Source organism: Zootoca vivipara, chromosome 5, assembly GCF_965207765.1.
Source record: "Zootoca vivipara chromosome 5, rZooViv2.hap1.1, whole genome shotgun sequence".
Lineage (NCBI taxonomy): Eukaryota > Metazoa > Chordata > Lepidosauria > Squamata > Lacertidae > Zootoca > Zootoca vivipara.
The window spans coordinates 91,349,061-91,376,769 of record NC_142588.1 but is presented as its reverse complement, the minus strand read 5'-3'; the positions used below and the strand labels follow the sequence as shown (position 1 = coordinate 91,376,769).

At 44.5% G+C, this 27,709-nt stretch overlaps 1 protein-coding gene across 2 annotated transcripts; it reads left to right on the top strand.

Moving 5' to 3' along the window:
* The first annotated feature begins 115 nt into the window (after positions 1–115).
* AP2M1 (adaptor related protein complex 2 subunit mu 1) lies at positions 116–27,145 on the top strand. Of its 2 annotated transcripts, none has more exons than XM_035133641.3 (11): positions 116–180; positions 7,908–8,024; positions 14,568–14,833; positions 16,619–16,701; positions 20,616–20,751; positions 20,864–21,005; positions 23,324–23,443; positions 24,362–24,497; positions 24,950–25,047; positions 25,189–25,300; positions 26,004–27,145. In XM_035133641.3, exons 2-11 carry the CDS (start codon positions 7,951–7,953, stop codon positions 26,136–26,138), a joined length of 1,302 nt encoding a protein of 433 aa, XP_034989532.1. In that variant the 5' UTR covers positions 116–180; positions 7,908–7,950; the 3' UTR covers positions 26,139–27,145. The 2 variants fall into 2 exon arrangements, with proteins under 2 accessions (XP_034989532.1, XP_088525413.1); XM_088669287.1 differs by having other exon boundaries at positions 116–711.
* The last annotated feature ends 564 nt before the right edge of the window (positions 27,146–27,709 follow it).

Here is a 27,709-nt window from a genome sequence, read left to right as displayed (position 1 = left end):
CTCTAAGGAGGGCGGCGGCGCATGCGTCTTGGGGCCCGGGCGCGACCCGCGCGTGCGCAGTGGCGGCGGCTCTGCAGTGATAGGGGAGGGGGGAGCGGCCGCCATCTTGCCAGTCGGTGCCGGAGGGGGCGCAGCTGGAAGGACCGGCAACGGCAGCCGCCTCAGCGACGGCGCCACTAGGTGAGTCCGGCCGGGTGGTGGTTGTCGCCTTCTTTTTCTTGCTGGCTCTTTCTTTTTATCACAATCGTCGGTAGGCTGGTTGTCATTGTGGCTCCTTCTCCTCTGAAAGGGGGCCTCGCCGACGCGGACTGGGCTCGTCCTCCTGCTGAGGGTCTGCTTCTTCGCCCTTGAGGGCCGCTTCTCCTAAGCCTCTTCCACCCTTCGAGGGTTGTGGTCGGGCGCCCTTTCCCGGGAAGCTTTATAGTGTTAAACTACGTTTTTCTAAATGTTGGGGGCCTCCCAGAGTGGCTGGGGCAACCCAGTCAGATGGGTGGGGTACAAATAATTTTATTATTATGAATTAATTAATGTGGTTTGTTGTGGCGACAGCTGTAAAGCGGGCCGAGGCGCCGGGAACGCGTTTCTGAGGGAGGGAATCGCCCGGCAGCAAACGGGGCGTGCGAATAACGGGCTGCCTCTCCCCTGTTCTGGCGTAAAGCTTCCCATGGCAGTTTCGGCTTCTCTGAGCAAAAACACCACCACACGTCCTCGGTAAGGATGTGTCTCCTCCGGGTGCTCGTGGCTGTTCTGGGTGGGATCGGGACGAACCCGTTGCTCGTGAGGAGCCTCCCATTAGGCTTGGCACCCGCGGAGCCCAGGAAGCTGCCTCATGCCGAGGCCACCCAGCTCAGTGTTGGCGGAACTGGCTGGCAGCGGCTCTCCGGGGTTTCAGGCGGGGTTTCTGCTGGCCCTCCCTGGAGATGCGGTATGGGGTCCTGACCTGGGACGTTCTGCTTCGCGAGGCAGACTGTCAGTTAGCTTTCGCCCAGAGGCGGGGTGAGAAGGGAGAGATTCTGTACAGAGAGACAGTGTGGTGTAGTGGTTAGTGTTGGGCCTGGGAGACCAGAGTTCAAATCCCCACTTTGGGTGAACCTGGGCTATTTACTGCCTCTCAGCCTAACCTACTTCACAGGGCTGTCTTGGGGGATTAAATGAAGAGAGCCATGTGTGACACCTTGAGCTCCTTGGAGAAAAAGGTGTGCTATAAATGCAAGAAATGGTTAAATTTAAATAATTCCCGCAGGTGTGTGAGGCCCGTTGTCTGGGAACTTGGGTCAGGGGGAAGGCAGCGGGCCCGTCCTCATCACTGTCTTCATCCCTTATTTATAATGCTTCTGAAATGACTCAAATGGCATGCAGCGAATCCGCCTTGCGCGGTTCCCCCCCATAAGTCCCTTTGCCTTTTGTCCTTTACCTTTTGAGCGCATTCAGTCAGAAATTGTATTTTGAGGGCAGTGCTGGGTGTCCCAATGTTTGTGGCTCAGTGCTGCTTAATGCAGAATTTGAAAGGTACAAATGTTTGCCCCCCCCCAACTTGGGGTGCTGTTGATGTAGTAGCTCAGGAGTGTTGGGCTTCAAATCTGGCTAGCATTTGTGGGATCTGGGCCAAGTTAGTGTGACTCAATATTTGAGGGGGGGGTGCTGTCAGCATGATCAAACAAATATGGTACCACTGGTATTCTTTATGGGGCAGGAGTTTTTGGGCTTCTTGGTAGCTCTACTCTTTTGTTCCCTGCCCCCACAACCTAGCCCAAAATTCCTGCCATGTGGTGTCTTGCACACCCCACTGTAAGAAGCTTTGAAGATGCAACTTTATCATTTGAATGAGGCATGTGGTAAGTGCCAGAGTAAGGGAAGGTTTTTATTTGGAAGTGTGTTCAGTTTAATTGGCTAGATGCCAGGAATAACAGTCTTCATCCAGAGTTTGACGCATGTTGCTGACCAAGTCAGTGAAAAGAGGTGTTTCCTTAGGAAGGAAGTTGGAATTGCTGCTAGTCCTCTGTCCAAAAGTTTTAAGTACCGGTAATTTATGTCCAAAGGAAATGCAGTGGTACCTCGGTTTAAGAACAGTCCGGTTTAAGAGCGATTCGGTTTACAAACTCTGCAAAACTGGAAATAGTGTCCCGGTTTGAGAACTTTACCTTTGTCTAAGAACAGAATCTGAATGGTGGAAGGGCGCCAGCGGCGGGAGGCCTCTTTAGGAAAAGCATACCTCGGTTTAAGAATGGACTTCTGGAACGGATTAAGTTCGTAAACCGAGGTACCACTGTACCAGTAATGTCTCTGCAAGTGTGAAGCGGGGGTTGGGGTAGAGGGTGCAGGAAGTTATTGCTGACTTGCTTGAGTTAGCATAAAATTCAGCTCCCCCACCTTCCTCCCAATATTTGTTGGTAACATGTATGTTTCTTTCAGTTGTGGAGTGTTTCTGGGTGGAGAGCAGCATATAAAAGGCTATAAGGACCAAGTGATGTATGCAGTTTGTGCACATTTACTTTGGAAAGCAGTAGAAATATCACATTGCTGAGAAGATGTGATTTTTTGTAGTGTTCTAGACATGCTAATTAACTATGTGCCTGGAATACCAACCATACCAATCATGGTTGCACATAAGTATTGTGACTGAAAAAAAATCGCTGGCTGAAATACACAATAAATCCTTTTCTCTTAAGCCAATTTCCAGTGTGCAGATGGCTGCCTTATTTTTCTTTCCTCCAGAAAGAAAGGCAGGACTAGTACCCGGCATAGCATTCTGCTGTGACTCTTCTTGCCTTAAAGTGCTAGTATCTCTTTTAAAATTAGGCGGAAGAAGGGTTCATAGTGGGCTACAATTCCCATCATCCCTGACCACTGGCCCTCTTTGCTAGGGATCATGGGAGTTGTAGGCCAAAACATCTGTAGGGCCGCAGTTTGGGGATGCCTGACCTAGCAATTAGAAAGCATGCCAGTGCAAATACTGTACAAATAGGTACCACTGTGGCAGGGAAGGTAAGTGGTGTTTCCTTGCACTCTGGCTTCAATCACAGTGTCACGTTGCACCAGAAGCGGTTTAGTCATGCTGGCCACATGACCCGGAAAGCTGTCTGTGGACAAACACCGGTTCCCTCGTCCTAAAGTTAGATGAGCGCTACACCCCATAGTCTCCTTCGACTGGATTTAACAATCTAGGGGTCATTTACCATATTTACCTTTTTAAACCTGGATGGTTGCATGGGGGGATTAGCTGTTGTGGAATCTGATTCTGTGTTGGAAACAATATTAATATTATTAGCCATCCATCTAACTAGGTTGCCCCAGCCACTCTGGGCAGCACCCAACAAAATATTAAAAACACAATAAAGCTTCAAACATTAAAAACACCCCTTCAGATGTCTTCTAAAAGCCTTCTGGGACTTGGGATGGTTGTGTAATTGCCCATTTCTGTTTGAATGTTTTAAAATTATATTGAGATCACTAGTAAAGATCAGGTATCCTTGCTTGAGGACAAGGTCCAAACTCTTCAAAGAGCATCCTCTTTCCTGGAATGGCTTTCACCTTCCATTCAGGTTTTTGCCAGTTAATAGGGAACCTAATGTAAATAGTCAGTAGCTGGGCTGAGAGGGGTGCCTTTAAGGGAAAGGCAGAGGGCTAATGGCAGAACTTGCTCGCACTGCCACTTGCTTTTGGCCTTTCTTTTTGAGGACAAGCTTTTTTCTTTTTTTGCATAGTCACTGCTCTAGGCTTCCAAACAGGAGGCAGACTTGGAACAGTGTCAGTCAGAAATGCCATAGTGGACTCTTCCATAGTTGAGTAAATGCCTTGCCTCACAGAAACACACATTTCATAATATTTTAGCTGCAGTTCATTCATTTTCAGCTTTGTATTGTTATATAAAAAGCACGCCTAGACATTCCATTGTTGCCCCCATAACCTAGGTTTAAGGTGCCATTTAACTCCTAGCTTTCATATATCAAATATTGTGTGACTTGTAGATGGGAATTGTAGTCCAAAACATCTGGAGGGCCAAGGTTGGGGATGCCTGGTATAGCACATGGCTCTCAGATATCAGAGAGCCATATAAACCTATGATTTTCCAACTGGGGCTTGGTGATATATTGATACATTGTCCCAAACTGGTTTGAAGTCCATATCATGATATTGGTTTCATAATTTTTGACTTGCCAAACACCCTGAAGCCAGCCAATGCCTCTACAATGGCTCCATCCTTATTTCAGACATCATTATTCATCACAATGTTGAAACATGTGATCTATCACAATGTTGAAAACCAACTATCACCCAACCCTACTTTCAACAAAGTGTTTCTTTGCGATTAGGATAAGGCTATAACTCCCTTTTAAGTTGGTGGCCATTTCTTGGTACAAATTCCATAGTTTTACTCTGCACTGTATGAAGAAGCTCTTTTTGACTGTCCTTGGTGTTCTACCATTCATCTTCATTGAATGATGATTGGCTTTAGTATCATGAGAGGTGGGGGGAAACCTTTCACTCCACTCTATGCATACTTTTGTAAATCTCTATCATATTTTCTCTTTCTGAGGAGCCTGTTCATATTCTGCTCATTTGAGCTCTGACTACTTAGCTTGAGCTGAGCTATGGAACTCCTTGTGACAGTTAGTCAGCAACATACATTTCTCTAATTTGTTGGGGTGTAAATAATATTTGATATATGGAATAGAAAGTGTTCCACTGTGTTGAGAGGAAGTCTTCCCAATAGGGTTGAGAAAAGCAGCAGTGCTCTAAGACAGAGTTATTCAGCCTTGGGTCCCCCCCTCAAGTTGTTGCACTACAGCTCCTGTCATCCCTGACCATTGGCTATGTCGGCTCAGAATGATGGGGAACCAAGGTTGAAGAATCGTGCTCTAAGGAACATGAAGTTATTTGAGAGAAATACTAGTCTGTACTGATGTTATCTGCGTTATTTGGAGAACAGAACAAAATATGCATGGCTGGCTGTGATCTGTAATTGCCATCAGCTCAAAATGGCTATTTGCAAGACTGCTGTTTGTAATCTCCATTGCACAGTACTGTTAGGAAGCTAAGATAAGAGCCGTTGTTAGAATGGATGTGCTGATTTGTGTACAAGACATTTCTAAATTGAGCTACACCCTTCAAGCAACGATAAAGCCACTTGCTTTGCTCAGAGCAGTTTGTGAAAGTGGTAATCCCAATTTGATATCAACTTGGATGCCCACAATTCTGCTTGCCAGAGCAGACTATCTTTTCCCTCTAACTTGCAGCAGCCTCTAACAGGTGTTCACTTGTGAGTTTGGATAATAAAAGAAAATGGCTGTCATTTCCTTGTCCTTCAACCAATGAAGCAAGACCCTGTTGTGTTTGCAGAATCAGTAACCAAAAAGAGAGAGACTTGGCTAGTGGACCAAGCTGATACTTGTGGATCTATATATATATAAAAATGTTCCCACTGCGTGCGCGGATACAACAGCCTTTCACCGTAACTGCTGAACCGAATTTCATCAAATTAGGACAGAGCGTACTTTGCCCATCAGGGCAGGGATCTGGCATAATTCCCCCCCCCCAAAAGTACACCTTTCATACCTAAAATAATGATTAAACACAAAAAGTGGCGCACAAATTAGACATCACCAGCAGAAGCTCTGAAGACTCCAGCAGCATCCAATAGAAAGGCAGATTGCGCACTGTCAGCAAAAGCTCTGAAGGGCGGCGCCAAATAATGATGTCATCAACTGAGCAACTGAAACCACCAAGGCGGCCATTACCAGACAACCCACAGAGTCAGGCTGGGGCCAAGGAATGGAGATACAGAGTGGAGGCCTCGGCTTGCATTTAAATACTAGGCCTTGCCTTTACTTTAAAGCCTACAAACTAGTTCTCTGCTCTACTTTACAAACTAGGCCTCAGCTCTACAGCCCTTTAAATACTATCCCAAATGGAGCCCGGGGTGGGGGGAGGAGGGGCCCAAATAGGTCATGGGCTGACATAGGGTGGGGGGAGCCACAGGGTGGGGGGGAGGGGGACGGGATACCTCATGGGTCGCTACAGGATGGGAGTAAACACAGGGATGAGACACAACCACCGGGGGGGGGGGGGGAGGAAAAACCACATAGTCCAGGGGGAAATGGACACATCCTCCCCCTTTCCTGGGAAACATTGACCCTGAGCATAGCTGTCAAGTTTTCCCTTTTCTTGCGAGGAAGCCTATTCAGCATAAGGGAATTTCCCTTTTAAAAAGGGAGAATTTGACAGCTATGACCCTGAGTCAAGCACAGCAACGCGTCATGGATCGTCACAGAGTGGGGGCAGCCACAGGGATAACCCACAGCAACGCATGAGAGGTTCAACTAGTTATTGTATAAGAAGCTAGGTACAGGTCTTATACCACCTAGTACTCTTGGAGCATGGCACTGGGGGGGGAATGCAAATTTAGAGCCTAAGGTTATTGATTATGAAACAAGTTTTCTCTTTCATGTGACAACCCTTAAGATATTTGAAGATGGCTATTGGGCCTAGACAGTGTATTGATACATCTGAAAAGTTCTCACTCAATCCCCCCACCCATCCCAAAAAACCCTCAGCTGCACTGCTGGGAAACAAGACAGAATGTGACTGATTGTGACATCTGAATCTGGGCTCTCCAAACAAACCATAAGCACTAGCCAAAAATTTTGTAAGTCACGTTGAGATTTTTTTCTTTTTAACGATCTGATGGTATATAAATTTTATGAAACAAATAATAAATTATTGGCTTACTGTTTGTGGTTTATTTGGAAAGCAGCAAACTGTGTGCCTCTACCTTGGATGTCATGATAAACCAGATTGTGTCTTGTTTCCCAGCTGCACGGCAGCAGGAGGCACTGGGGAGGAGCAGAGTAAGAACTGCTCATTCACATTAAATCATTAAAAAAACCTTCCGTGCTATTCCATAATTTGGTACAAATGGTGGATTCTGTACCCAAGCCTACTTTACATTGTTTAAAATATAATCTTTCTTGCTACATATCATGAGCTGTTGGTTCAAGGCAGAACTGAGAACAAAGCTTCCTCTTTTAATTCCACAGAACAGCTATGGACAGTTACATACTTGGAACTTGAAGTTTGTCTTTATGTGGAACAAATCTTGGCAACCTTCTGTAATGAGTCATCCTGCTGTGTAATCTACTACAATCTAATGTTGCCAGTTCTGTGTCTTACAAGACTGTTCTGTATTAGGAGTTGCCAATCTGTTAATTAAGGAGCCACACAATTCGTTCAGAATACTCATTGCACTATCTATGACACTTACTCCTAAGCTACTTCCTTTCTGTTATAGAATTGAATGCACACAAGTTTTATGGCCCAGTTGTTCCCAGAACTGTGGTGATACATCCTTGAATTCTTATCTAAAAGCATGTATCTTACCCCATTTTCCTCAAGATGTTTAGAGCTCCTGGTTTCTCTGGCTGGAGGTAGACATCTGTCAGAGTTCCTCAAAGAGCTGAGGTGCATCCTGGCAAATAAGAATAAGGCTTGTGGAGAGGCAGTTGTTGCTACTAACAATATTCTCTTGCTTCTATCTCCTTGATGCTTTGCTCCTGGAAGGATGCTACCTTCCTGTTTTAAGAAGTTGAGTCAAGTGTACACATTTTAATCTGTTTAGGTGAACAATCTTAAACCCTAAGCTCACTGCCACACTAAATGAAAATTGTAACATATTTTTGCTCTTATGGAGCTTCTGAAAATGGTTATGGCTGGCTGGCATGCCTTCTTAAATACAGATTGTTTGGAATAGAAGCATACACTTCCTTTATGGGAATAGGCCAGTGTCCAAGAATAATCTTGATCTGGTGAAATGGGAGTTGGTGAATCGGCCCACTTACCAAAGCTATTAAATTGCCTTAAGCCTATGCTCTGTACTGTAAGTCTCATAACTTCCTCTCTTGTATCTGTAGATATGATTTAAGCACCATGGAAAAGAAAGATTAAGATTTCAACATGATTGGAGGCCTATTCATTTATAATCATAAGGGAGAGGTTTTAATCTCTCGAGTCTACAGGGATGACATTGGGTAAGTACTTCAACATTTTCATCCTGCTTTCATTCTGCACCCGCATCCAAGTTCTTGTAGCTTCTGAGCTGCTGCTTTAACTGTGTGTGCATGTAGAGATTGTGTGCTATGTGTTGCATCCAGTCTGTGTCTATTCTGCTACATCTCTGGGTATACCATGGCTTGAATCATTCCCAGTCAAATGTCCATCATGGTAGCATAGTTGGGAATAGCTCTCCTTAAATGCAGTATTGATTCTAGTATGAGGAGAACTTCTTTAGGATGGTCTCTGATGGTTACAGGGCTACAGCCATCAATGTGACACTGATCATCATCTGAACAGTTTCATAGGCTTTAATTGCTTTAGGAAAGTACTTAAAGCCTATGATACTGCTCAGATGCTGATCAGTGTCACTTTAATCATTGTACTCCTGTGACCATCACAGACCTGTCTTGAATGCAGCATCTTGGTGTCTTGGTTCAGATTTCTGAGTGCTTCTCTGTTGGGTATAGACTAGGGCATGGTTTAATTCTAGCTCCCTAGAAATATAGCTGGCTTCTGGATCAGGACTAGATTTTAGTATCTTTTTTTGTCTCCTGTCTCTTCCTTCAGCTTAAGAAACCGATGCATGTTTTGTAGAATCCTAGAACTTGACCCAATGAGTCAACTTTGCAAGCATTTACTATAATTCTGCATTTCAAGATTTATTTATTTATCCATAGATTCCAGGGTGGTGTACAACATTAAGAACATAACCTTACACAGTATAATAATAAAAACATAATACAGAACATAATAGTACACACCATAATAAAATAATCATATAAAAACAACAACCCCAGCCCTCAAGCCTGCCTTGATGTTGTGCCATGTACCTGGGTGGGCACAACTGGCTGAGAGCAACTCCATGCTTTTCACCCACCAAGGGCTCAGAGACATACAATTGCTGTAGAGTAGTGGCCTACTCTCTGTTCTGCTTGTCAGGGTTGCTTTGCCTTCCCTGTTAACAGCTCATAGGAGTGCCCCTTGTTCCAGCAAAGGAGGAATCTGAAGCCCATTTTAAGCTCCTGATAGTTTGCTTGAAGACCACCCTTACTTGCTGCTCTGTGTAATGCAGCTGAGCATGGCTTCCTCAGAATGGTCTCATGGGTCAAATTGGGAAGCATGGTGGGTCAGTTTTGGCCTACAGGCCTGAGTTCCCTACCGCTGAAGTACAAGTTTAGCATAGTTTCCCATACCTCTGCTTCAGACTTGGGCCTGCTATGGTGATTGGTGTCTGATCTTTTCTGTTATGCTTTAGGCAGCAGGACCTTGGATCCCTTTGGTGACGGTTGGTCTCATAACCTGTTACTGTCAAGCACTGTTCTGGCAGAAGCTGTAGCCTTTAAGTGCATAATTATAGTTGTCTTAAAGATGAGTCTTTCCTCTAAGGAAAGGTAAAATCGGGTTCTTAAAATCAAGAAAAAATCATAAACATACATTAAAACATACAAAAGAAAGAAAAAAAGGTAAATACTAATTATAGATTCATGAAGTATAGCCACACTCCAGTAGCTGGCAGATGAGACGTAATAGAAAACATTCTGCACACCAGATGAGGGAAAGTAAAAGTCAAGTTCTACAGCTACATAACTTCTCAGGGAGTTACTGTATTTTTAATGAAAAGAGTGCAACTATAACTTACAGCCAAGGCCACACTTTGAAATGAGTTTTTTATTTTGCCTGCAGTGTCTTACTCTGCATCTACTGGGCAGCTGCATGTTCAACTACTGTACCTAGTCTCCAAAATATCACTCCTCATATCAGCTCAGTGTAATGCATAATGTGGGAATGTGTCTTAACTTTGTTTCTAGCCTTGGAAATTTGTGCTTTAAGGCTTGGAACATGGCACCTGACAGTTAAGCATGGCTTTACCCTAGGAGCTCATACTAAACTGGTTCTCATCTTTTTTTGAATAGATAATGTAAGCCTCACTATTCAGGTTTGTAAATAGCAACTTACCCATTACCTGAGGCTAGTTTATTCCTGCCAGGTTACCCAAGATAGAGTCCTTACAAAAGTTGTTAAAACAGAAAGTTGCTGGTATATGTGGGATAAGAGTTCACCTACTTCTTGTGGGCTGATAAAGATGGATCAAATTTATTATGACGAGCCCAGCATTCACTATTACCTATTTGACAGAAAGTAGATGTTTTTTGTTTGGTCTTGTCAAAGTGCCTCTTCTGCCTCCTGAATGGTATATTAAATATTGTTTTTTGGGGAGGGGGTGGGGTTTGAAACCTGTACACTGGACACACAGAATGAAGCTTCAAATGACACCTTTATCTGGTGCCTAGACATGATCAGGGTGACTAATGTAGACTGTGGATTGGTCACAGCTCAAATTTCTAAAGACAAAGAGGGCTAATAGTAGCATGCCTAGCTGCCTGCTTGAGCTTGGAATTTCTGCACAGCTTATTACAGCTGATCTGTGCTGCCATCTTCTGTCACACGACACTGTCAATCCTCTTCTCATAGGAGGGCTGTGATATGAAACTAGTTAACTATTTTGAAACATGTTTCCCTTTTAACTATTTTTAAATGCACTTGGCTGCAAAGGATTGGCGCAGAGCTTTAAAAACCTATAACACTTGTGGCCAGTCTCAAGTGGAGCTTCTGGCTTTCATTGAACAGCATGTGTCTGCCTAGTATGTGAAAGTAAATGCCGTTAACATCGCATGGTTTAAACAGTTTTAGAGTGTAAAAATTAGTGAGTCAAACAGGGTTCTGAATTTTGGAGAGCTTTGTACTGTACAGTGCCAAGAGATCAGTTAACACTTCAAAAAAACAACAACCCTCATGCATGTATAGAGAAGTTGGATGTAATTTGCACAGATCCCATTGCATGATTCTTTATCGATACAAAACTAATACAGCCAATCCAGGATATGTAGTATGTGAGATAAGTCCTGCCTGCTATTCTAGGGTGCATCTGGTGCATTATGGAAGTGCTACAAGTAGAAAATAGATGATTGAATCTTACTATTAAGCAGCCTGCTTGTCAAAGCGGAAGCTGCAAGGAAGCAGGGTTGCTGACTAAGCAACAATTGGGCCAAATGATAGTGAGATGGTAAGGAATGTGAATGCTTGCAATAACACTTGTTCAGAAAATGTTGTTATTTCCCAATAGATTCCACACTATTAATAACTCAGTCCAGGGCAGCAAAATAATGTTATAAACCTCATGTAATTCACTTGGCAACAGATATGTTGCATAACTCCATCTCTGCTGAGAAGCCACCGATGCAGAATTGGCTGCAGTTCTAAACAAAAGTGAAGCCATTACTAAATTTCTACTTGCAGATTTTAGTATTACAAGCAGGTGTGGGGAGCGGAATTGATCTGTGTTGGTGTCTTGTGGAGAACATGCAAGGATCTATTACTGCTAGCCATGCCTTTCCTAGTTTCTACAGAAGGAAAGCTTTATTGGGCAAATCACAACTTCTGTTATTCATGAAATTTGTTTTCACGTATTGAGGGCAAATTACCAGAGCCATGTGGCTTTGGAATGTTGACCTTGTATGCTTATATAACAGTTCTATAAAGCAATGTTCTGAATTATCATACTGCTCATGCAAGACTTCTCTGGTCAGGTTTGCAGTATGCATGGAGCATGTCTGTCTAGTGTGCAGCAGTGATCTTCTAGCTGCATGTTGGCTTGGCAAAAAAATAATAAAAAATATTGCAGTACAGACAATCATATTAAGTAGCTATGAAGTTTGGGTACCGATCAGTCATTGTATTTCCTCATTAGCATTGCTGCCAGATACTGAATTTTGAGAACTTGCCCCTTCAGTAGCTTTCAAGAATCTGTTCCTAAACATTTCATAACTAGCATTTAGGCATTTGTATTTCTACCAGTTTATCTCAGTTAGAGCACACTTGTTCAGATTAGGGTATATTTCAGTGCATTGACTAATTCAACAAAGTATTCTTTAGGAAAGGAAATAGAAATATCAGATTGCAGCCACCACTTTTAGATGGACAAGGATGTGGCAAAGGATGTGTAGGCTAGATATAGGCCGCTCTGCCCACAACAGCATACTGTCTTCATCTAAATGGTAATAACAGAATCTGAGCATATTCTAACTTGAACTTGTATATGTGAAGTTGCTGCCTTAAACATCAAAGGAAGTGAGCTGCTTGAATTCTTTTAAAAATTGTGTTTCTTCATATTGCATTTGCATAGCAGAGTCAGAATGGCTTGGAAAGTGGAACCATCCCTCTGAATCTTTAGTTGATGTAGAAATTGTCAACTGGGGCTAAAGGCAAAGAAAAGTGTTTGGCAGGGACTTTCAAAACTCAAAGTATTTGTTCCAAGAGTGCTTGTTATAACTAGGATGAAGCTTCACTCATAGAAATAGAGTAGTTTATTTCAGTTGGTGGTTTTGTGCCTCAAAGGACTTTCGAGAACTGGCAGGCTGATGCTGCCCATCTCCTAAAGGAGGAGGAGCTGAGTTGGCTTCCAAAGTTGTAAGATGGACTTGAAAGCTAATAATGCAAACTCTAAAATCTTCTGAGTTGTCACATTTACTCTTCAATATCTCTAGGAAATGAATGTTGGCATTCAGGTTTCTGCAGCTGAGGACTAGAAATATTTAAAGCAAATCATAGCAGGCTATTAAAAGTGTGGTCAAAGGCTACCGTAATTCAAGCTTTGGCTTGTCCCATATTTTATCAGTGGCATCAAGTACCATGATCTGTAGCTGTCCCTTGACCTTGGGTTCTCCATGAACAGTGTTAAACCTGTATGTTTTGCTGCCCCTGTAAGAGCTTCAGCTGCTGCTGCCTAGGGAATTTAAGTACCACTTTGAAACTTTGGAGTGGGAGGGGGTTGCTGTCTGTCGTCTCTTCTTTCTTTTCTTTCTTTTTGTTCAGATTCATTGTGCTTTGTGTGTATGTGTGTGTTCTAACCTTTCTCTTGTTGCTGTCACTCCTCCTTTTTCTTCGCTGGCGCCATTTCTGTTCATCCCATCTCATTGGCTGCTGTAGCAATAGGTAAGAGATGTATGGCAGGATGTAATGGGCACTGCAGTATGGGGGAACTGATTTGATATACCAAATTTAATACTATGGCCAAAGTCACAGTAGTATTACATCAAAAGCATATGTTAACATTAATGCAAATAGTCCGGCCCATTTCAAAGCAACTCATCACCCTCCCAGTTTAAGAGGTTGAAACCTACAGACTCTTAAGTCGCTTGTATAACACATTGTCTGACCTCAAGGAAACTGGTGTATTGAGAAGCTATGTACACCTGAGTCTCCTTCCATTATTCTTAGAGCTAGTATTACTTGGGTAGATATAGGAATAGGATATGGGTGGGAATTCGTCACGTAACGTTGATGCAAAAGAAGCTTGGAAAGTGCACTCTCTTAAGAGTGAATCAGACACATATAGCATCTGTCTGCAGCACTAAAGGCACTTTGGAGCTTTGAGTAGAGCAGGCAGCTGAGCACCAAAGTTTCAACAAATCACATGTTCTGTCTTTCTGGCTTCAGTTCTCTTGGTTTTTACTTCAGTATTCTTCCCTGTCAAAAGGCAGATCTGGGAGGCTTTGGAGAAGATAAAACTTGTACATTTTATAGTGCTCTATCCGTGCCTTGCTTTATTTATTACACCCTGCCTTTTCTCCAGTGTGCTCAAGGTATCTTGGAAGGTCTCTCTTTCACCTCCCATTTTATCCTTGCAGTCCTGTGAGGTAGGCTAAGCCAAGCAGGAGTGACTGTCCCCAGGTCTCCCATTAAGCTTGGTTGCTGAGTGAGAATTTGGGCTTGGATCTCCCTGGTCTTGGCACTCTAGCCATGATGCCACACAGACTTGATTAGAGTTTGGTGGAGCATGTATGTTGCAGCAGACTCTCATTCACTACTGCAACCAAATATTCAGTATGCATTGGCAGATGCATGGATGATGAGGAATGATGTGCTTTGGTACCTGAAAGCATTAAATGGTAAATAAAAGGTACTGCTTTGAAGTTTCTTACCATAGCTGAAAGGGACCCAGTAAGTTCCCTGGGTAGTTCCCTGTTGTTAACATTCCCAGAGATGATTGCAGAGCCTCCTGATTGACGATCTCCCGAGGATGGAGATTCCTTGCCCTCCTGGGCAGCTTGTTCCACTGCTGAACTTGCTCTTACACCGGCAAGCAGTTGCTTCATGTGCAATATAATATACTGTTGTTCTGTCCATAGTGTTGCTTAGAACAGTGCTTTTCAACTTGTGATACTTCACCATATGCCTGGCTGTTCAAGTGTCATCAGCTGAAAAGCGCTGATTAAGAGCTAAATTTTACATCTATTTAATAATAAACTTGGTATAGACTATACATGTAAACCAGATTAAATCCTTAAGAAGCATGCCTTCTGAAGTTGGAGGAATAGGTCAGCATGCCTGTGTATGTCAACACTTTGGTTTCTTCAACAGAGACATAGGTAAACAACTTGGTGGGATAGTATGTATCTTGTCTGCCTGGTGCTTTTGGTCTCTCATTCTTGTCTTCCTGCCACATTCCAATTCTCCAGGCGGAATGCAGTGGATGCCTTCCGGGTCAATGTCATCCATGCACGGCAGCAAGTGCGCTCACCTGTTACCAACATTGCCCGCACCAGTTTCTTCCATGTCAAGCGTTCCAACATCTGGCTGGCTGCTGTCACTAAGCAAAATGTCAATGCTGCCATGGTCTTTGAGTTCCTCTACAAGATGTGTGATGTGATGACTGCCTATTTTGGAAAGATCAGTGAAGAGAACATAAAGAACAACTTCGTGCTCATTTATGAGCTACTGGATGGTGAGGATGAGCCGTTCTGACTCAATGCTGAGGACTTGTTTAGTAGTAGATGCCCAAAACTTGCATTGTAAACTTGGGGTTGCCAGTAGGGCTAGCGGGTGTTGGGCATGTTGTTGATGTGAACATTCAGGTCTCCCAAGTGCTTAGCCAGATGGGTGGGGTATAAATAATAAAATTATTGTTATTATTAGCCTTGCAATAACTTTCCATTTAATGCTAAATGCTAAAGTTATAACAAGCTGGTGCAGCTGGGAAAACTTTGAGTTGGGTGTAGCCCACCACAAGCACTTCATTTTCTCTGTAGTTTGCTTCTGCTTTGTATTTAATTCTGCATAGAGTTTAAGATGGGGAGGTAACCTTGTCTTCTTCCATCAAGTGAATGAGATGACACAGTCATCCTAGCTTTGGAACCAAGATTTTAACTTGTAATGAGTTTGTAGGCTTAAGTTGCAGACTGAAGACTTCATTTAATGCAGGGTGTGTGTAGTACAAATACCACTTGTTTGGGAGGTAGAACTCTGCTAAACAGCTTTAGCTTACACTAACTCCATAATTGTCACTTTAAATAAAATTCTACTTTAATGCAAGTCTCATGACTTGACTGGTCCCTAACTTGCACCAAGGAGACAATTGGCTGTATGTGAATTTGCTGCTCTAACTGCATTCTTCCAGTTGGCACCCCTAATTTTGTTGCTGCTGCATTATTTGACCATTCTGATGCAGGGACTCTGCAGAACTACCTGCCCTCACGTAAGACACGTTGTGGAACGTTTCACATACAGAAAGATGTGATTAGGTTTGCGAGGGCAGGTAATTCTTCATAAGTGAACCATGTGTTCGAAAAGCAAACCTTTTCAGGTGAAAAGTGAAGTGTTCTTGCAATTCTAATTCAGGCAAAAATATAGAATTTAACAGTCTGGTAAGCCTTGGTTTAAAGAATCCTTCATAACAGCTGCTACTGAAAGATGTTTCAGTTCAACTCTATTCCCACAGGCTATCTACTACTCAAAAGGTTCAGTACTTTCATTTACAAGGTGGCAGAAGTTCACTTTAGTTCTTAATGCTGGTCTTACTGTAATCCAAAGAATGTAATTAAGCTTTCTTAGTTCCCAAATTCTGTAGTCATGGTTTAATTACTGCTGTATCAATGTGACAAATATAGTGGAATTCCAGGAATGGCACCAGTGTGCTGGAATTTATGAGCCTGGTTCCTAAAGCTTCATGCAAGCCTATCTGGGAGAGAGAGCGGGAAGGCTATATAGATCTGTAGCTTGCTGGAGTCTAGCAGGAAGCAGGTCCTCAAGCGCAGTGTCACTTCCTATTTGTGTTGCAGATCTGGATCCTGAGAGGCAGCTCAGAGGGAGGGGCTGGGTGGGGGCAGCTAATGGCAGTTTTCTTTTTCCCAAGCCTGGCTGGTCGGCCTGCCCTGCGACACCTGCTACTCTGCTGTTATTTTTTTAGGTTTTGATTTTTATGGTATGCTCATGCGAAAATCAAAACCTAAAGAAAACGCTGCAAAGATAGATTATTCTGCTGCTGTTGGATAATCCTGCTTCAGAGCAGGTTCCCTTGGATGTCTGGATCCCATCCTGTTAAGTGGTCTTTCTGTCTTATCTTTACTGCTGCAGACTATAGGGCAGCTCCGTGGGATCAGTCTCGAACACGATTACAGTTGGTGTGGGGAATTGGGTGGTTGCTTGTCAGCGTAAGCAAAGGCTGCAGTTGATGCACCAAACTTTCTGGTTGTTGCCTTTTCTCTGATAACTCTTTTACCCCCTTCTGTAGAAATCCTGGACTTTGGTTACCCTCAGAATTCCGAGACAGGGGCCCTGAAAACCTTCATAACTCAGCAAGGAATCAAGAGCCAGGTAAAAATGGGAAGAGGGTAAGAAGAGTTGGGATATGGGGTGTGCACTTTTCTGTACATAATTAGAGTGACCACAAACTCTCAATGGCCGCGGCAGAAAATGGCTACTTTAAAAACATCCTATGCCCTTTTAAAATGTGGTTCTTGTTTTTTTGGGGGGTGTTATTTGGTAGCTGTTTTTATTTTGATTATATATATTGTGGATTTATATGTTGTTCTTGTTTTGTGAATTTCCCTGAGACCTCCGGATATAGGGCGGTATATAAATTCAATAAATAAGTAAATAAAACATGGAGCTCCTCCTATTGGGAGATGGATGGTTTTTTGGAGTCCTTCTTTTCTCATCAGGAAACAAGGTGTATGAATCCCTGCAGTACTCTTACTGTCTTGGCTTATATCCTCGGACTATTTTAAAAGAACAGCGTAATTAAAGGACCCTATTGAGCTTTGCCAGTTCTAGAATAACCTGCTTGCACCCAGTTCTCTAACATGGTCCGGGTAGGTGCTGGTATAGAATACCAAAGTTGGACGCCTGTGTGTTTACTCAGAAACCTTTCAGTCAAATATTTCAGGTGTTGGCTTCTGCATTGTATTGACTGTGGCATTAGCAATTGTATCAAAATAAGCTTAGATGCTGACTAAAGACTAACACTGTTGAAATAAACCTGTGTGAGAAAGCGACAGATCTTCTGCCCTTGGTCTCTTAGTATAGGTGGAAAGATAAGAATGAGATATGGCTTCAAGTTACATGAAAGGAGTTTCCAACTAAACACCAGGAAAAACTCTCTGACATTAAGAGCTGTTTGACAGTAGAAGGGACTCCCTTGGGAGGTGGTGGACTCTCCTTCCTTGGTTTTTAGGCAGAGGTTGGATGGCCATCTGTCATGGATGCTTTAGTTGAGTTTCCTGCATTGCAGGGGGTTGGACTAGATGACCCTTGGGAGTATCTTCCAACTTTACAATTCTATGATTCTATTTTTGGAGTGGAGGACAAGAGAAAGATGTTGGAAATGCTCTGAAGCAGAAGACTGGAGCAGAACTATAGCACTGTAGTTCAAATGATGCTTCAGAAATTAGTTCTAGGTGGCATATGGAAGGAGGCATGAAAAGTGGCATGTTTTATGCTGTAAATAATCTGGAACAGATTAAGTATAGATAAACAGGCCAAATAAATTGGCCAAAATATTTGACCTACACTAATACTAGTGGTGCCTGTACAGCCTCCATGCAATGAGTCCTGGACAGTAATTTGGCACGCTGTCATGAGCTAACAGGAATGTTCTGCTCTGGTCAGACCTCACCTGGAGTACTGTGTCCAGTTCTGGGCACCGCAGTTCAAGAAGGATACTGACAAGCTGGAACGTGTCCAGAAGAGGGCAACCAAAATGGTCAAAGGCTTGGAAACAATGCCTTATGAGGAACAGCTTAGGGAGCTAGGTATGTTTAGCCTGGAGAAGAGAAGGTTAAGGGGTGATATGATAGCCATGTTCAAATATATAAAAGAGGAGGGTGAAAGATTGTTTTCTGCTGCTCCAGAGAAGCGGACACGGAGCAATGGATTCAAACTACAAGAAAGAAGATTCCACCTAAACATTAGGAAGAACTTCCTGACAGTAAGAGCTGTTCGGCAGTGGAATTTGCTGCCAAGAAGTGTGGTGGAGTCTCCTTCTTTGGAGGTCTTTAAGCAGAGGCTTGACAGGCATATGTCAAGAATGCTTTGATGGTGTTTCCTGCTTGGCAGGGGGTTGGACTGGAAGGCCCTTGTGGTCTCTTCCAACTCTATGATTCTATGAATGTGGTTGATGTGTAGATAAAAGGCTGCCCTAGAACAGGGGGACAAGTGAACAGTTGTCACTGTGGGCCACTGATATGGATGAACAGTGGTTCTGGGAAAGAGCAGTGGAGACCAGATTCATATTGCTGCTCGGCAGGTGCCTTTGGGATCATCAATGGCCAGTTTTGGATGTAGTGTTAAGCCAGCGATGGGGAAACTCAGGCCTTGGGGCCAAACCCTGCTGGCCTCAATCTGTTTCTTGGGACTCTTCCCCATCCACACCCCTTTCTCAGGCACACCCTTCACCTGCCCTACCTGGCTAGAATGTGCCCTTGAACTCTCTAATAATGCCTCTTGCTAGTCTTCCTAGAGGATAAAGAGGGGTGTATGAGTCTCCCTATAAACTAGCCTGCTGTTCAAAGGTAAATTTGACATTTGCTGTTCCGCCTGGTTTGCCCACCACTGGCATGTTACCCACCTCCTGGATACCAGATGTTGTCAAAGACATGGGTGGCCAACACACCAGCCAGTTTTGAGAGGTGGAGTGTGTTCTGGTATTGATATAGGCATGGAGTTGGGTCAGATATAGGTACTTGCCAATACCTGCATAGTGGTCCACCCCCATTGTTTAGCCTGGACACTGAGGTCCAGCGCCGAGGGCCTTCTGGCAGTTCCCTCACTGTGAGAAGTGAAGTTAGAGGGAACCAGGCAGAGGGCCTTCTCAGTAGTGACACCTGCCCTGTGGAACGCCCTCCCATCAGATGTCAAGGCAATAAGCAACTATGTTACTTTTAAAAGACATCTGAAGGCAGCCCTGTTTAGGGAAGTTTTTAATGTTTGAAGTTTTATTCTGTTTTGAATCTGATGGAAGCTGCTCAGAGTGGCTGGGAATACACAAACAGATAGGTGGGGCAATAATAATAATAATAATAATAATAATAATAATAATAATAATTAATAATTAATAATAATATATCATCATCATCATCATCAAACTAGTCTGTGGTCTGAATTGATCCACTGCTATCATTCCGTGTCAAGTCACATATGAATGGACAAATGGTCTCAATATATATAGGTTGTAAATTTAAGAGGAAATCATTCTCTATTTCTGTTGCTTCTCTCAAGCAGCAGATACTTGGCTTAGTACAGCATTTTCTGTCTCCAGCTCACCTGAGCTGCAGAGGCATCCAGGCAATCCGGTCATGAGTCTTGCCCTGCAATCCTGCCTGTTAGATTATTTCTTCCCTATTGCTGGCATTCTCATCTTAGTCTAGACCAGCCTTTCTCAACCTGGTGCCCTCCACATGTTTCGGTCTGCAGCTCCTACCAGCTCTGCTCAAACCAAATTGAGAAGGCAGGTCTACTAGAAGACTCCTCCCTTGGCCAGGCTTATTAATTGAATAGATGAGCATCTTTGTAGCACCTGAGATTGTCCTGAGCATAACACTCTTCTCTCTTCCTCCTTCACTCCCACTGACCTGCTTGGCTCCTAACCCTGTATGTGCTGCGCTTGCTGCTATGCATCTGTTTTTCTCACTCTGCGTGTGACTGGTGGACCTGCCTATAGCACCAGGTAGGAAAATTTGCAATTCCTCCCAGGTCCTTCCTAAGGGGCACCAGTTATGAGACGGTTCTGAAACAGGGACTGACCAGCGGCCTTGCACTGCATGAATGATTGTACAGTAGAGTCTTTTTGGGATGAAAAACCAGTTGATTGGGCAGAGTGGACAGTGACCCTTGCTCTGCCATAACTACATCTTCAGCCTCCTTGTAGTATTCAAATTGTGTTTCCTTGTCGTACTCCTGGCTTGCAAGTGCTTGCTTCCACAGCACATACGAGGGCAGAGTGTGCTTTCAGTTATAACATTTCCAAACCCAGTGGGGGTGTAACTTTGAAATCTTGACCCTTAGAACAGATGCACCTAAGAACTTACCTCCTTTCCTAGTTGACGTGACTGATGTTCTCCACACTGATCTGCCCACTGGCCCCTTGGGTGTTCATAGAATAAATGGGTAGTGGTTGCAGTTATGTCTATTTGTAGCAAGTTTATTGTCATGCAGGGCAATCTTCTGTTGTTGGTAGAGTTTGCCTGTGACATATTGGGCTCCTAAAAGCATGTGTGTTCTTTGTCCTTCAGACTAAGGAAGAGCAATCTCAGATTACTAGCCAGGTAACTGGTCAAATTGGCTGGAGGCGTGAAGGGATCAAATATCGTCGCAATGAACTCTTCTTGGATGTGCTGGAGAGTGTGAATTTGCTGATGTCACCACAAGGTAAGTGCAGCAAAGGGGTTCCTACTCTAGTGAAATAAAGGAAGGAGGTTGAGGGTGATGACACTTTCTTCTCTCCTGCTTTAGCAGTTGTTCTTTCTGTGTTTCTCTCCAGGTCAGGTATTGAGCGCCCATGTCTCTGGAAGGGTGGTGATGAAGAGCTACTTGAGCGGAATGCCAGAATGCAAGTTTGGCATGAATGACAAGATTGTAATTGAGAAACAAGGCAAAGGGACTGCGGATGAAACAGGGAAGAGGTAGGGGGAGGGCTGACTGTGGGCCCCAGTCACAGCTGCACTTTGTGTGCCTATCTGCCCTCACTTGCTCCCTTCTCATTTGGGAAGCCACTCTAGCTTTCTTAAGGGTGATTGTTCTTGTTTTACACCCTGCTGCGACCAGAACCACTTTTGTTTATAACCCATTTCCAGTAAGCTAGTTGACTGTTCTCTAGTCTTGCTGCTGCTACTTCCAAACTGATAATGTTTTAAGTGGGAGTGAGAACAGCAGAAGGTACAAATAGCGAAGCTGATTTTTCATTCCACTCAGCATTCCCCTATTGTTGGCTTGGCCTAGTAGCAAACTATCCTAATCTAGTTACAGGTAGGTAGCCGTGTTGGTCTGAGTCAAAACAAAATAAAAGAATTCCTACAGTAGCACCTTAAAGACCAACTAAGTTTTTATTTTGGTATGAGCTTTCGTGTGCATGCGTGTGCATGCACACGAAAGCTCATACCAAAATAAAAACTTAGTTGGTCTTTAAGGTGCTACTGAAGGATTTTTTATTTTATTTTATCCTAATCTAGTGTGTATTATATGTTGTGAGCCTTTAAATTAAGGGCCATGAAATTGCGTCCCTTCCCACTGGGCTAGCTAGCCTGTGGAGTGAATGGGAGTGGCGGGGTGGAATAATACCGCAACCAGCATTGGTCTGCTTCTCCCTCCACTTGCCAGCTTCAACTAAAGCATAGTTGTCTGTGGTCTTGTCAGTTTTCAAATGGACCGCCGGTGCAGGCTGACTGGCTCTGAGGCCCTCCTTTCTCCCTGATAACCACTTTTGTTAATGAATTTCTTTTTTTTCTTTTTTGTGTTCTGCTGTCTCCAGTGAAACAGGAAGGTAGATAACCTGCTTACTGCTGTGTGCACGCACTCCTCACCCCTTCCCCATCTTTTTGCTTTGTGTGACTTGTGCATGTGCCACCATCTTTAGACACTTCCACACAGGTCATGCCTGTGATTGAAGGCTGAGCTGCCACTTGCCTGTTCTAGGGAACAAAGCCCACTACGAAGTGTTGCTGTCCCATCAGGCTGGTCTGGGGACAGTCCTGCGCAAGCTGGGCGAGTTTCATAAGGCTTTATAGTAGGGGTTACTACTCCTGGCGAAGGCTGTGGTTGGCTTCTTGCATTTAGCAGAGTAGCCAGATGGCACAGGAACTCCTTCCTCCTCCCAGGTATGAAAGCAGGTGAGGAAGCCCATGAGAGAAGTTTGAATAGGAAGGTGAATCTAAATATGGTTTTATTGTGATGACAGTGAGCAGAGAAGTAAATTCATTGGGTTGTGGGGAAGTTACTTTTCTCCAACACTGCATCATATGTTATGTGTATGTGAGAGAGCGCCTGAATTTCAAAGAGATATTCCCAATAGAATGCAAGAGACAAGTTGCTAAGTGAAGCCTTTACCAAACCCTTTCAGCAAAACATATTGGCCAGGCTATTCAGCCAGCTCCCTCTTGAAACAAAGCCTGAACCATATAAATATGAAGCAAGCTGTTTCCTATGCCCATTCCATGTCTTGGGCACCCCCTTCTGTACCCTGTGGCCCAGAAGCAACCCTTCTGTCCTCTGGCACACCCTCCTTGAATGACGTCTGTGTCTCAAGTGTCATTCGCTTGCTCCCATTCAACACTTGCACTAGCCAAGAGTTGCAATGAGATCTTGGTGGTGTTGGATTGTTCCTGGAGTTTTTCCTACAAGTGGCTGCGGGGAGCCTCCCCTGCCTCTTTCAGCAAAGGTGCAGAAAAGTGAGACCTCGCTGGATACTGTAAGTCAACACTAAACTCCAGTGACTTTGCTGATCTTTTAAGCCTGCCAGAGAGAAGATTGTCTGGCCCCCAAGTCCTTTCTGGTACGTACATGGAAATCTGAAGATTGGAGGGCAAAGAGCTCCTTCCACCTTGTGCTGCTTAATGGTTTGGAAAAAAATCCCTCTTGTAGGGTTGTGTTGCTTCTTCCACCCAAAGGGCTTGGGCAGGGCAGACTGGACTCCAGTCTGCCAGATGAAGTGTTATGGGCAGAGCAGGAGTGAGCCTTGTATAGAAATCACTGGTGGGCTGCCAGGGAAAAGTCTATTACTTGAGTCTTGATGGATAGCCAAACAGCCCTACTGCCTGTGAGGGAATCCGTTGGCTCCAGTTGCTCTCCTCTCTGCCTCGTTTCCTTCATAATTCCTCCTGTGATGGCAAAGTGCTCTGTAGAGTAGTCTCATTGCAGCTGATAGCCTGAGTACTGCTGCAGCCTCATATGCATGCCAGCAACTGTTTCTGATTGTGAATCTTGTGATTGTGTTCTTGTGCCGTAGTGGGAAGCAGTCGATTGCTATTGATGACTGCACCTTCCACCAGTGTGTGAGGCTCAGCAAGTTTGACTCGGAGCGGAGCATCAGCTTCATACCCCCAGACGGCGAGTTTGAACTCATGAGGTATGGCTGGTGGGAATAGGCTGCTGCACAGGTTGGCCTCTGCCTTGGCTGCCATAGGGGAATCATTGGGGGGTTCCCTGCAAGTCACAGCTAAGTATTCTTCACTTGGTCGCTTGCATTTTTGAGTACAGAATGGGCACAAGGGGTGGAGCTTGTAACTGTATTGCATTGATCGTGTGGTAGTGATGATTGACACTCTTCTGCTTGAGACACTGGAGGCCAAATGGTGCCTAAAGATATATAATGAAGGCGCCAGGTAAACCTCCCTGGGGAGAGCATTCCACAAAGGGGGAGCCACTGCAGAAAAGGCTCGTTCTCGTGTTGCCGCCCTCTGGACCTCTTGTGGAGGAGGCAAATGAAGAAGGGGCTCAGATGACAATTGCAGGGTCTGGGTTGGTTCATATGTGGATAGGTAGTCTTTGAGGTATTGCGGTCCTGAGCGGGCTAAGGCTTTATAGGTCAAAACCAGCACTTTGAATTTGGCCCGGAAACTAATTGGCAGCCAGTGCAGTTGGGCTTTGAAGGAAAGCCCTGTTTCCCTCTCCCCAATAAATGTGCATAAGCTCCACTGTTCTCAGCACCCTTTCGCATGCTGGAAATAGATGTGGCTGCCTTTTCAGGTTTTTAAATTGCTTTTCCATTTAATTGTTCTGCAAAGTAGACTGAGAGCAGTTTAATCTAACTGTACTTAACACCTGCTCTGTCGATTATGTCCTCTTTCCTTTCAAAAGCTAACAAGTGGTTTAGCATCAGGCTGTCCTTTCAGATCAAATGTCCTCTCAAGGAGAGGATTTGCAAACTGTGGCATGGCCACCCTCTGTTTCTGTAAGCGAAAGCATATCGGTTTCTTTTCTTGTCACTATTCAGTGGGAAGCCTTCCCCTCCATCCACTAAAGGATATTAAATCTTGACCTTCAGGTATCGAACCACTAAGGACATTATCCTGCCCTTCCGTGTGATCCCCCTGGTGCGGGAGGTGGGCCGCACCAAGCTGGAGGTGAAGGTGGTGATCAAATCCAACTTTAAGCCATCCCTCTTGGCTCAGAAGATAGAGGTAAGTGCAACAAGGGCATCAGGTTTGTGCAAGGCGCAGCAGTATGTTGTAGTGGTTTTGGGAGGGGCTTCTGTGGAAGGAGTCACTTCGCCTCCAACTTGTTAGCCTATGAAAGATGGGGGCAGGGGCTGTTGTCCCTGCTTTTCCCTCTTGGTGCCTGAGTATAGATGCTGCCAGGCCTTTGGAAAGCCTTTGCTTTTTCTGAAGATCAGAGTGCCGTTCTTGGATATGATGCAGGTTTTGGCTGGATAGGTTTGCACTGCAACAGAACCACACTGCTAGTAGCTGAGCATGGCTAGAGTCTTTTGGCATTCATTTCACTATCTGTTGCAAAGGCAGCTGCTCCATATGTGTCCTGGAATGTTCGTTGACAAATGGGAAAAGTTCTGTTGAAATAACAACAGAAATGAGATTTCTGTTGAAATGGAGTTCCAACTACTTCTGTCTTCCAGGTGCGAATCCCAACACCTCTTAACACAAGTGGCGTTCAGGTCATCTGCATGAAAGGGAAGGCGAAATACAAGGCCAGTGAGAATGCCATTGTATGGAAGTAAGTAAGTCCTGTTACACTTCTTGATCTAGGCAACTGTAGCCTAATAAGGGTATTGGTACTGGCAGTTCTCATACTCCCCTCCAGGCGTACCTGATTTAGAGAACAGCTTCCTCTTTATTCCCTTTTTTCATTTCTTAGAATTAAGCGTATGGCTGGAATGAAGGAGTCTCAGATCAGCGCAGAGATAGAACTGCTTCCCACCAACGACAAGAAGAAATGGGCTCGGCCACCGATCTCCATGAACTTTGAGGTATGAGGGCAGAGTCTTTTCCTGGATGGCTGCTGAAGCCACCTATGAATTATTCCAACTCCAAGAAGGGGCAGCATTACTGCAAAAACAAAAGTGCAGTTGAGCACAGGCATTAATTTCTTGTATGCCCCTGTTTAACAGAAGTCATTTGTCAGTGAAGAATCTTTCACCATAGCTTTTGTGTGTATGCCCCCAAAAGTTTTGCTTATCACTATAGGACTTTTCATCCTGATTCCCATTGGTACTTGGCAACTGGCATTCCACAAGGAAACTACAGGGTAACTCTGGAACATGGGGCAGAAGGGGGAGGTTGAGGAAGATCTCAAGTTGTACTGAAAGCAAAATTTGCACATTCCTATCACAGTTCAAGGTGGTGGTTCAGCTAATCATTAGCTACTTATGTATGTCCCTGCTGGGGAATGAACAGGATCCTGCAAGCAACTTGTGTATTTAAATCTGTCTCCCAGTTGTGTGCTTCTGGATAACAGCTGCAGATTTCTTACTGCAATTGTTAAAGAGTAGCCAGCAGTTTGGCTTTTGACTTAAGGAGATCTTCAGAATTGCTGAGGTGGTAGAGAACTAAAAAAGATTCCTGCTATGAGCAGTTTCTTCAGTGCTGTATGATGGGGTGGGCAGCTTTTACCCACGGCATCCAGGCTATAGACTTATTTCTGCTCTCCATCCTTGCTCTCCTTTTGTACAGGTCCCATTTGCACCATCTGGGCTGAAGGTGCGCTACCTGAAAGTCTTTGAGCCAAAGCTGAACTACAGTGACCACGATGTGATCAAATGGGTGAGGTACATTGGCAGGAGTGGAATCTACGAGACAAGATGCTAGCCCTCAGCAGCCAGCTGGCTCCCTTTTCCCCAGCCTCCCTTGGTCTCAAAGTACAATTGAAGAGTATCTCTCTGGCCCCTCCTCCGTACAGAGGCTGGAAGCTAGACTCCTGCAGCTTCTCTGGAAAAAGAACACTGGTGTCTGCTCTGGCTTCAGTCACTGTTGGAGTTTGCAGCTGGCGTTGGGTGGCTAGAGAGCCCCCCCTGCCACAGCTCACTTCTTGCTTCTGTCCCAGGGTATAAAAGGGCCAGTCTAACCGCCACCCCCTTGTGGTCATTCTAGGGAACATCCACCACCATGTGATAAAACCCTCCTCTTCTGTTGGTGTCACTACTTGCATCATATCCTAGTATTTTTGGAAGTTCTTGTGCATATGTACTTGTAGAATAGGCCTGAAAACCATAGGCTGGGCAAACCTTGAGTTGATTCTGGCTCCTGTGCTTGCTATTGCTGTTGTGATTGTTGCTGTGCAGCCAGAGTGGGGCTCACACTTCCTCTCCCTCTTTGTTGTGTAGAGTCCTTGATATGGAGCCCTGCTCTGGGAAGGTTTGTGACCAAAAAGGCTGAGGGTTGGCGCCTGCTCCTTGTGGGGCTGGGGTGGGTGGGCATAGCACAACATTTCAAAGCCTTGGGGCCCTGTTAACGGCTGACAAAGCCAGCACCTTCCCCTTCCCCACCCCCAATCAGAACTACACCCTCCTCCAAAAAGTAAACCCAGCAGGCACATGAGGAGAGGTCAACTTGTCTTTAAAAATCTACAGGTTTTGTCCTCTTAATTTGGAATTGGCCAGTTATGTAATTCCTTGCCTCCATTCTCTTCTCTCTCCCTTGCCCCCGGCCCTTTTTCTTTTGCCCAATCAGTTTATGCTTTCATTTCCCAAAATGCTTTTGGGCCAATAGAAATGCTGCTGAAACCCACAGTCCTCTGCTTCTGATAGTGTGGTCTGCCATTTTGTACACTTGTGATTTGTCCAGTTCTAAACCCAATAAAAATATGTAGAACCAGATTGTTTGTAAGTGGTGCTCTTATTAGGGGAGTCATGGGTTGGACCCATCACCAGACTGTGGCTACCCTGTGCTCTAAAAACTGGGAAGGGACCAAAGCTGCTTCCCTGTTCATTTGCTAGTTGTTGGCCTCCGGCAGAGCTTTCCAAACTTCTCATGTTGGTGACACACTTTTTAGACATGTATCATTTCATGACACAGTAATTCAGTTTTACTAGCAAGCAAGAGGAACCCCTTTCCATGTGGAGCACATTAGCGTCATGTGTGGAGCACATTAGCACGACACACCTACACACACACACTAATGTGTCGTGACACACAGTCTGGAAAGCTCTGGCCTATAGTGTCAGCAATCAAGCTGTATTTTTCAGCCTTGCAGTCATTGCCTACAATTGAGGAGGGAAATCAAAGCCTTGACAGCATTGGCACCTGGGACCACCTCTTCCTTGCCGCCACAGAACTGCCATAAATACACACTCCTGTTACTGACACACAGCTCTCCCGTCTACAAAGGTCATTGCATTAAAGTACAGAGGTTTCTCTGCTAAACAATCCCCACATGACTG

Coding starts and splice junctions, on each gene's coding strand:
- AP2M1 (XM_035133641.3), top strand. CDS start 7,951: ATGATTGGAGGCCTATTCATTTATAATCATAAGGGAGAGGTTTTAATC. Junction 16,702..20,615: donor AGCAAGGAATCAAGAGCCAG/GTAAAAATGGGA, acceptor TTTGTCCTTCAG/ACTAAGGAAGAGCAATCTCA. Junction 24,498..24,949: donor TCTTGGCTCAGAAGATAGAG/GTAAGTGCAACA, acceptor TCTGTCTTCCAG/GTGCGAATCCCAACACCTCT.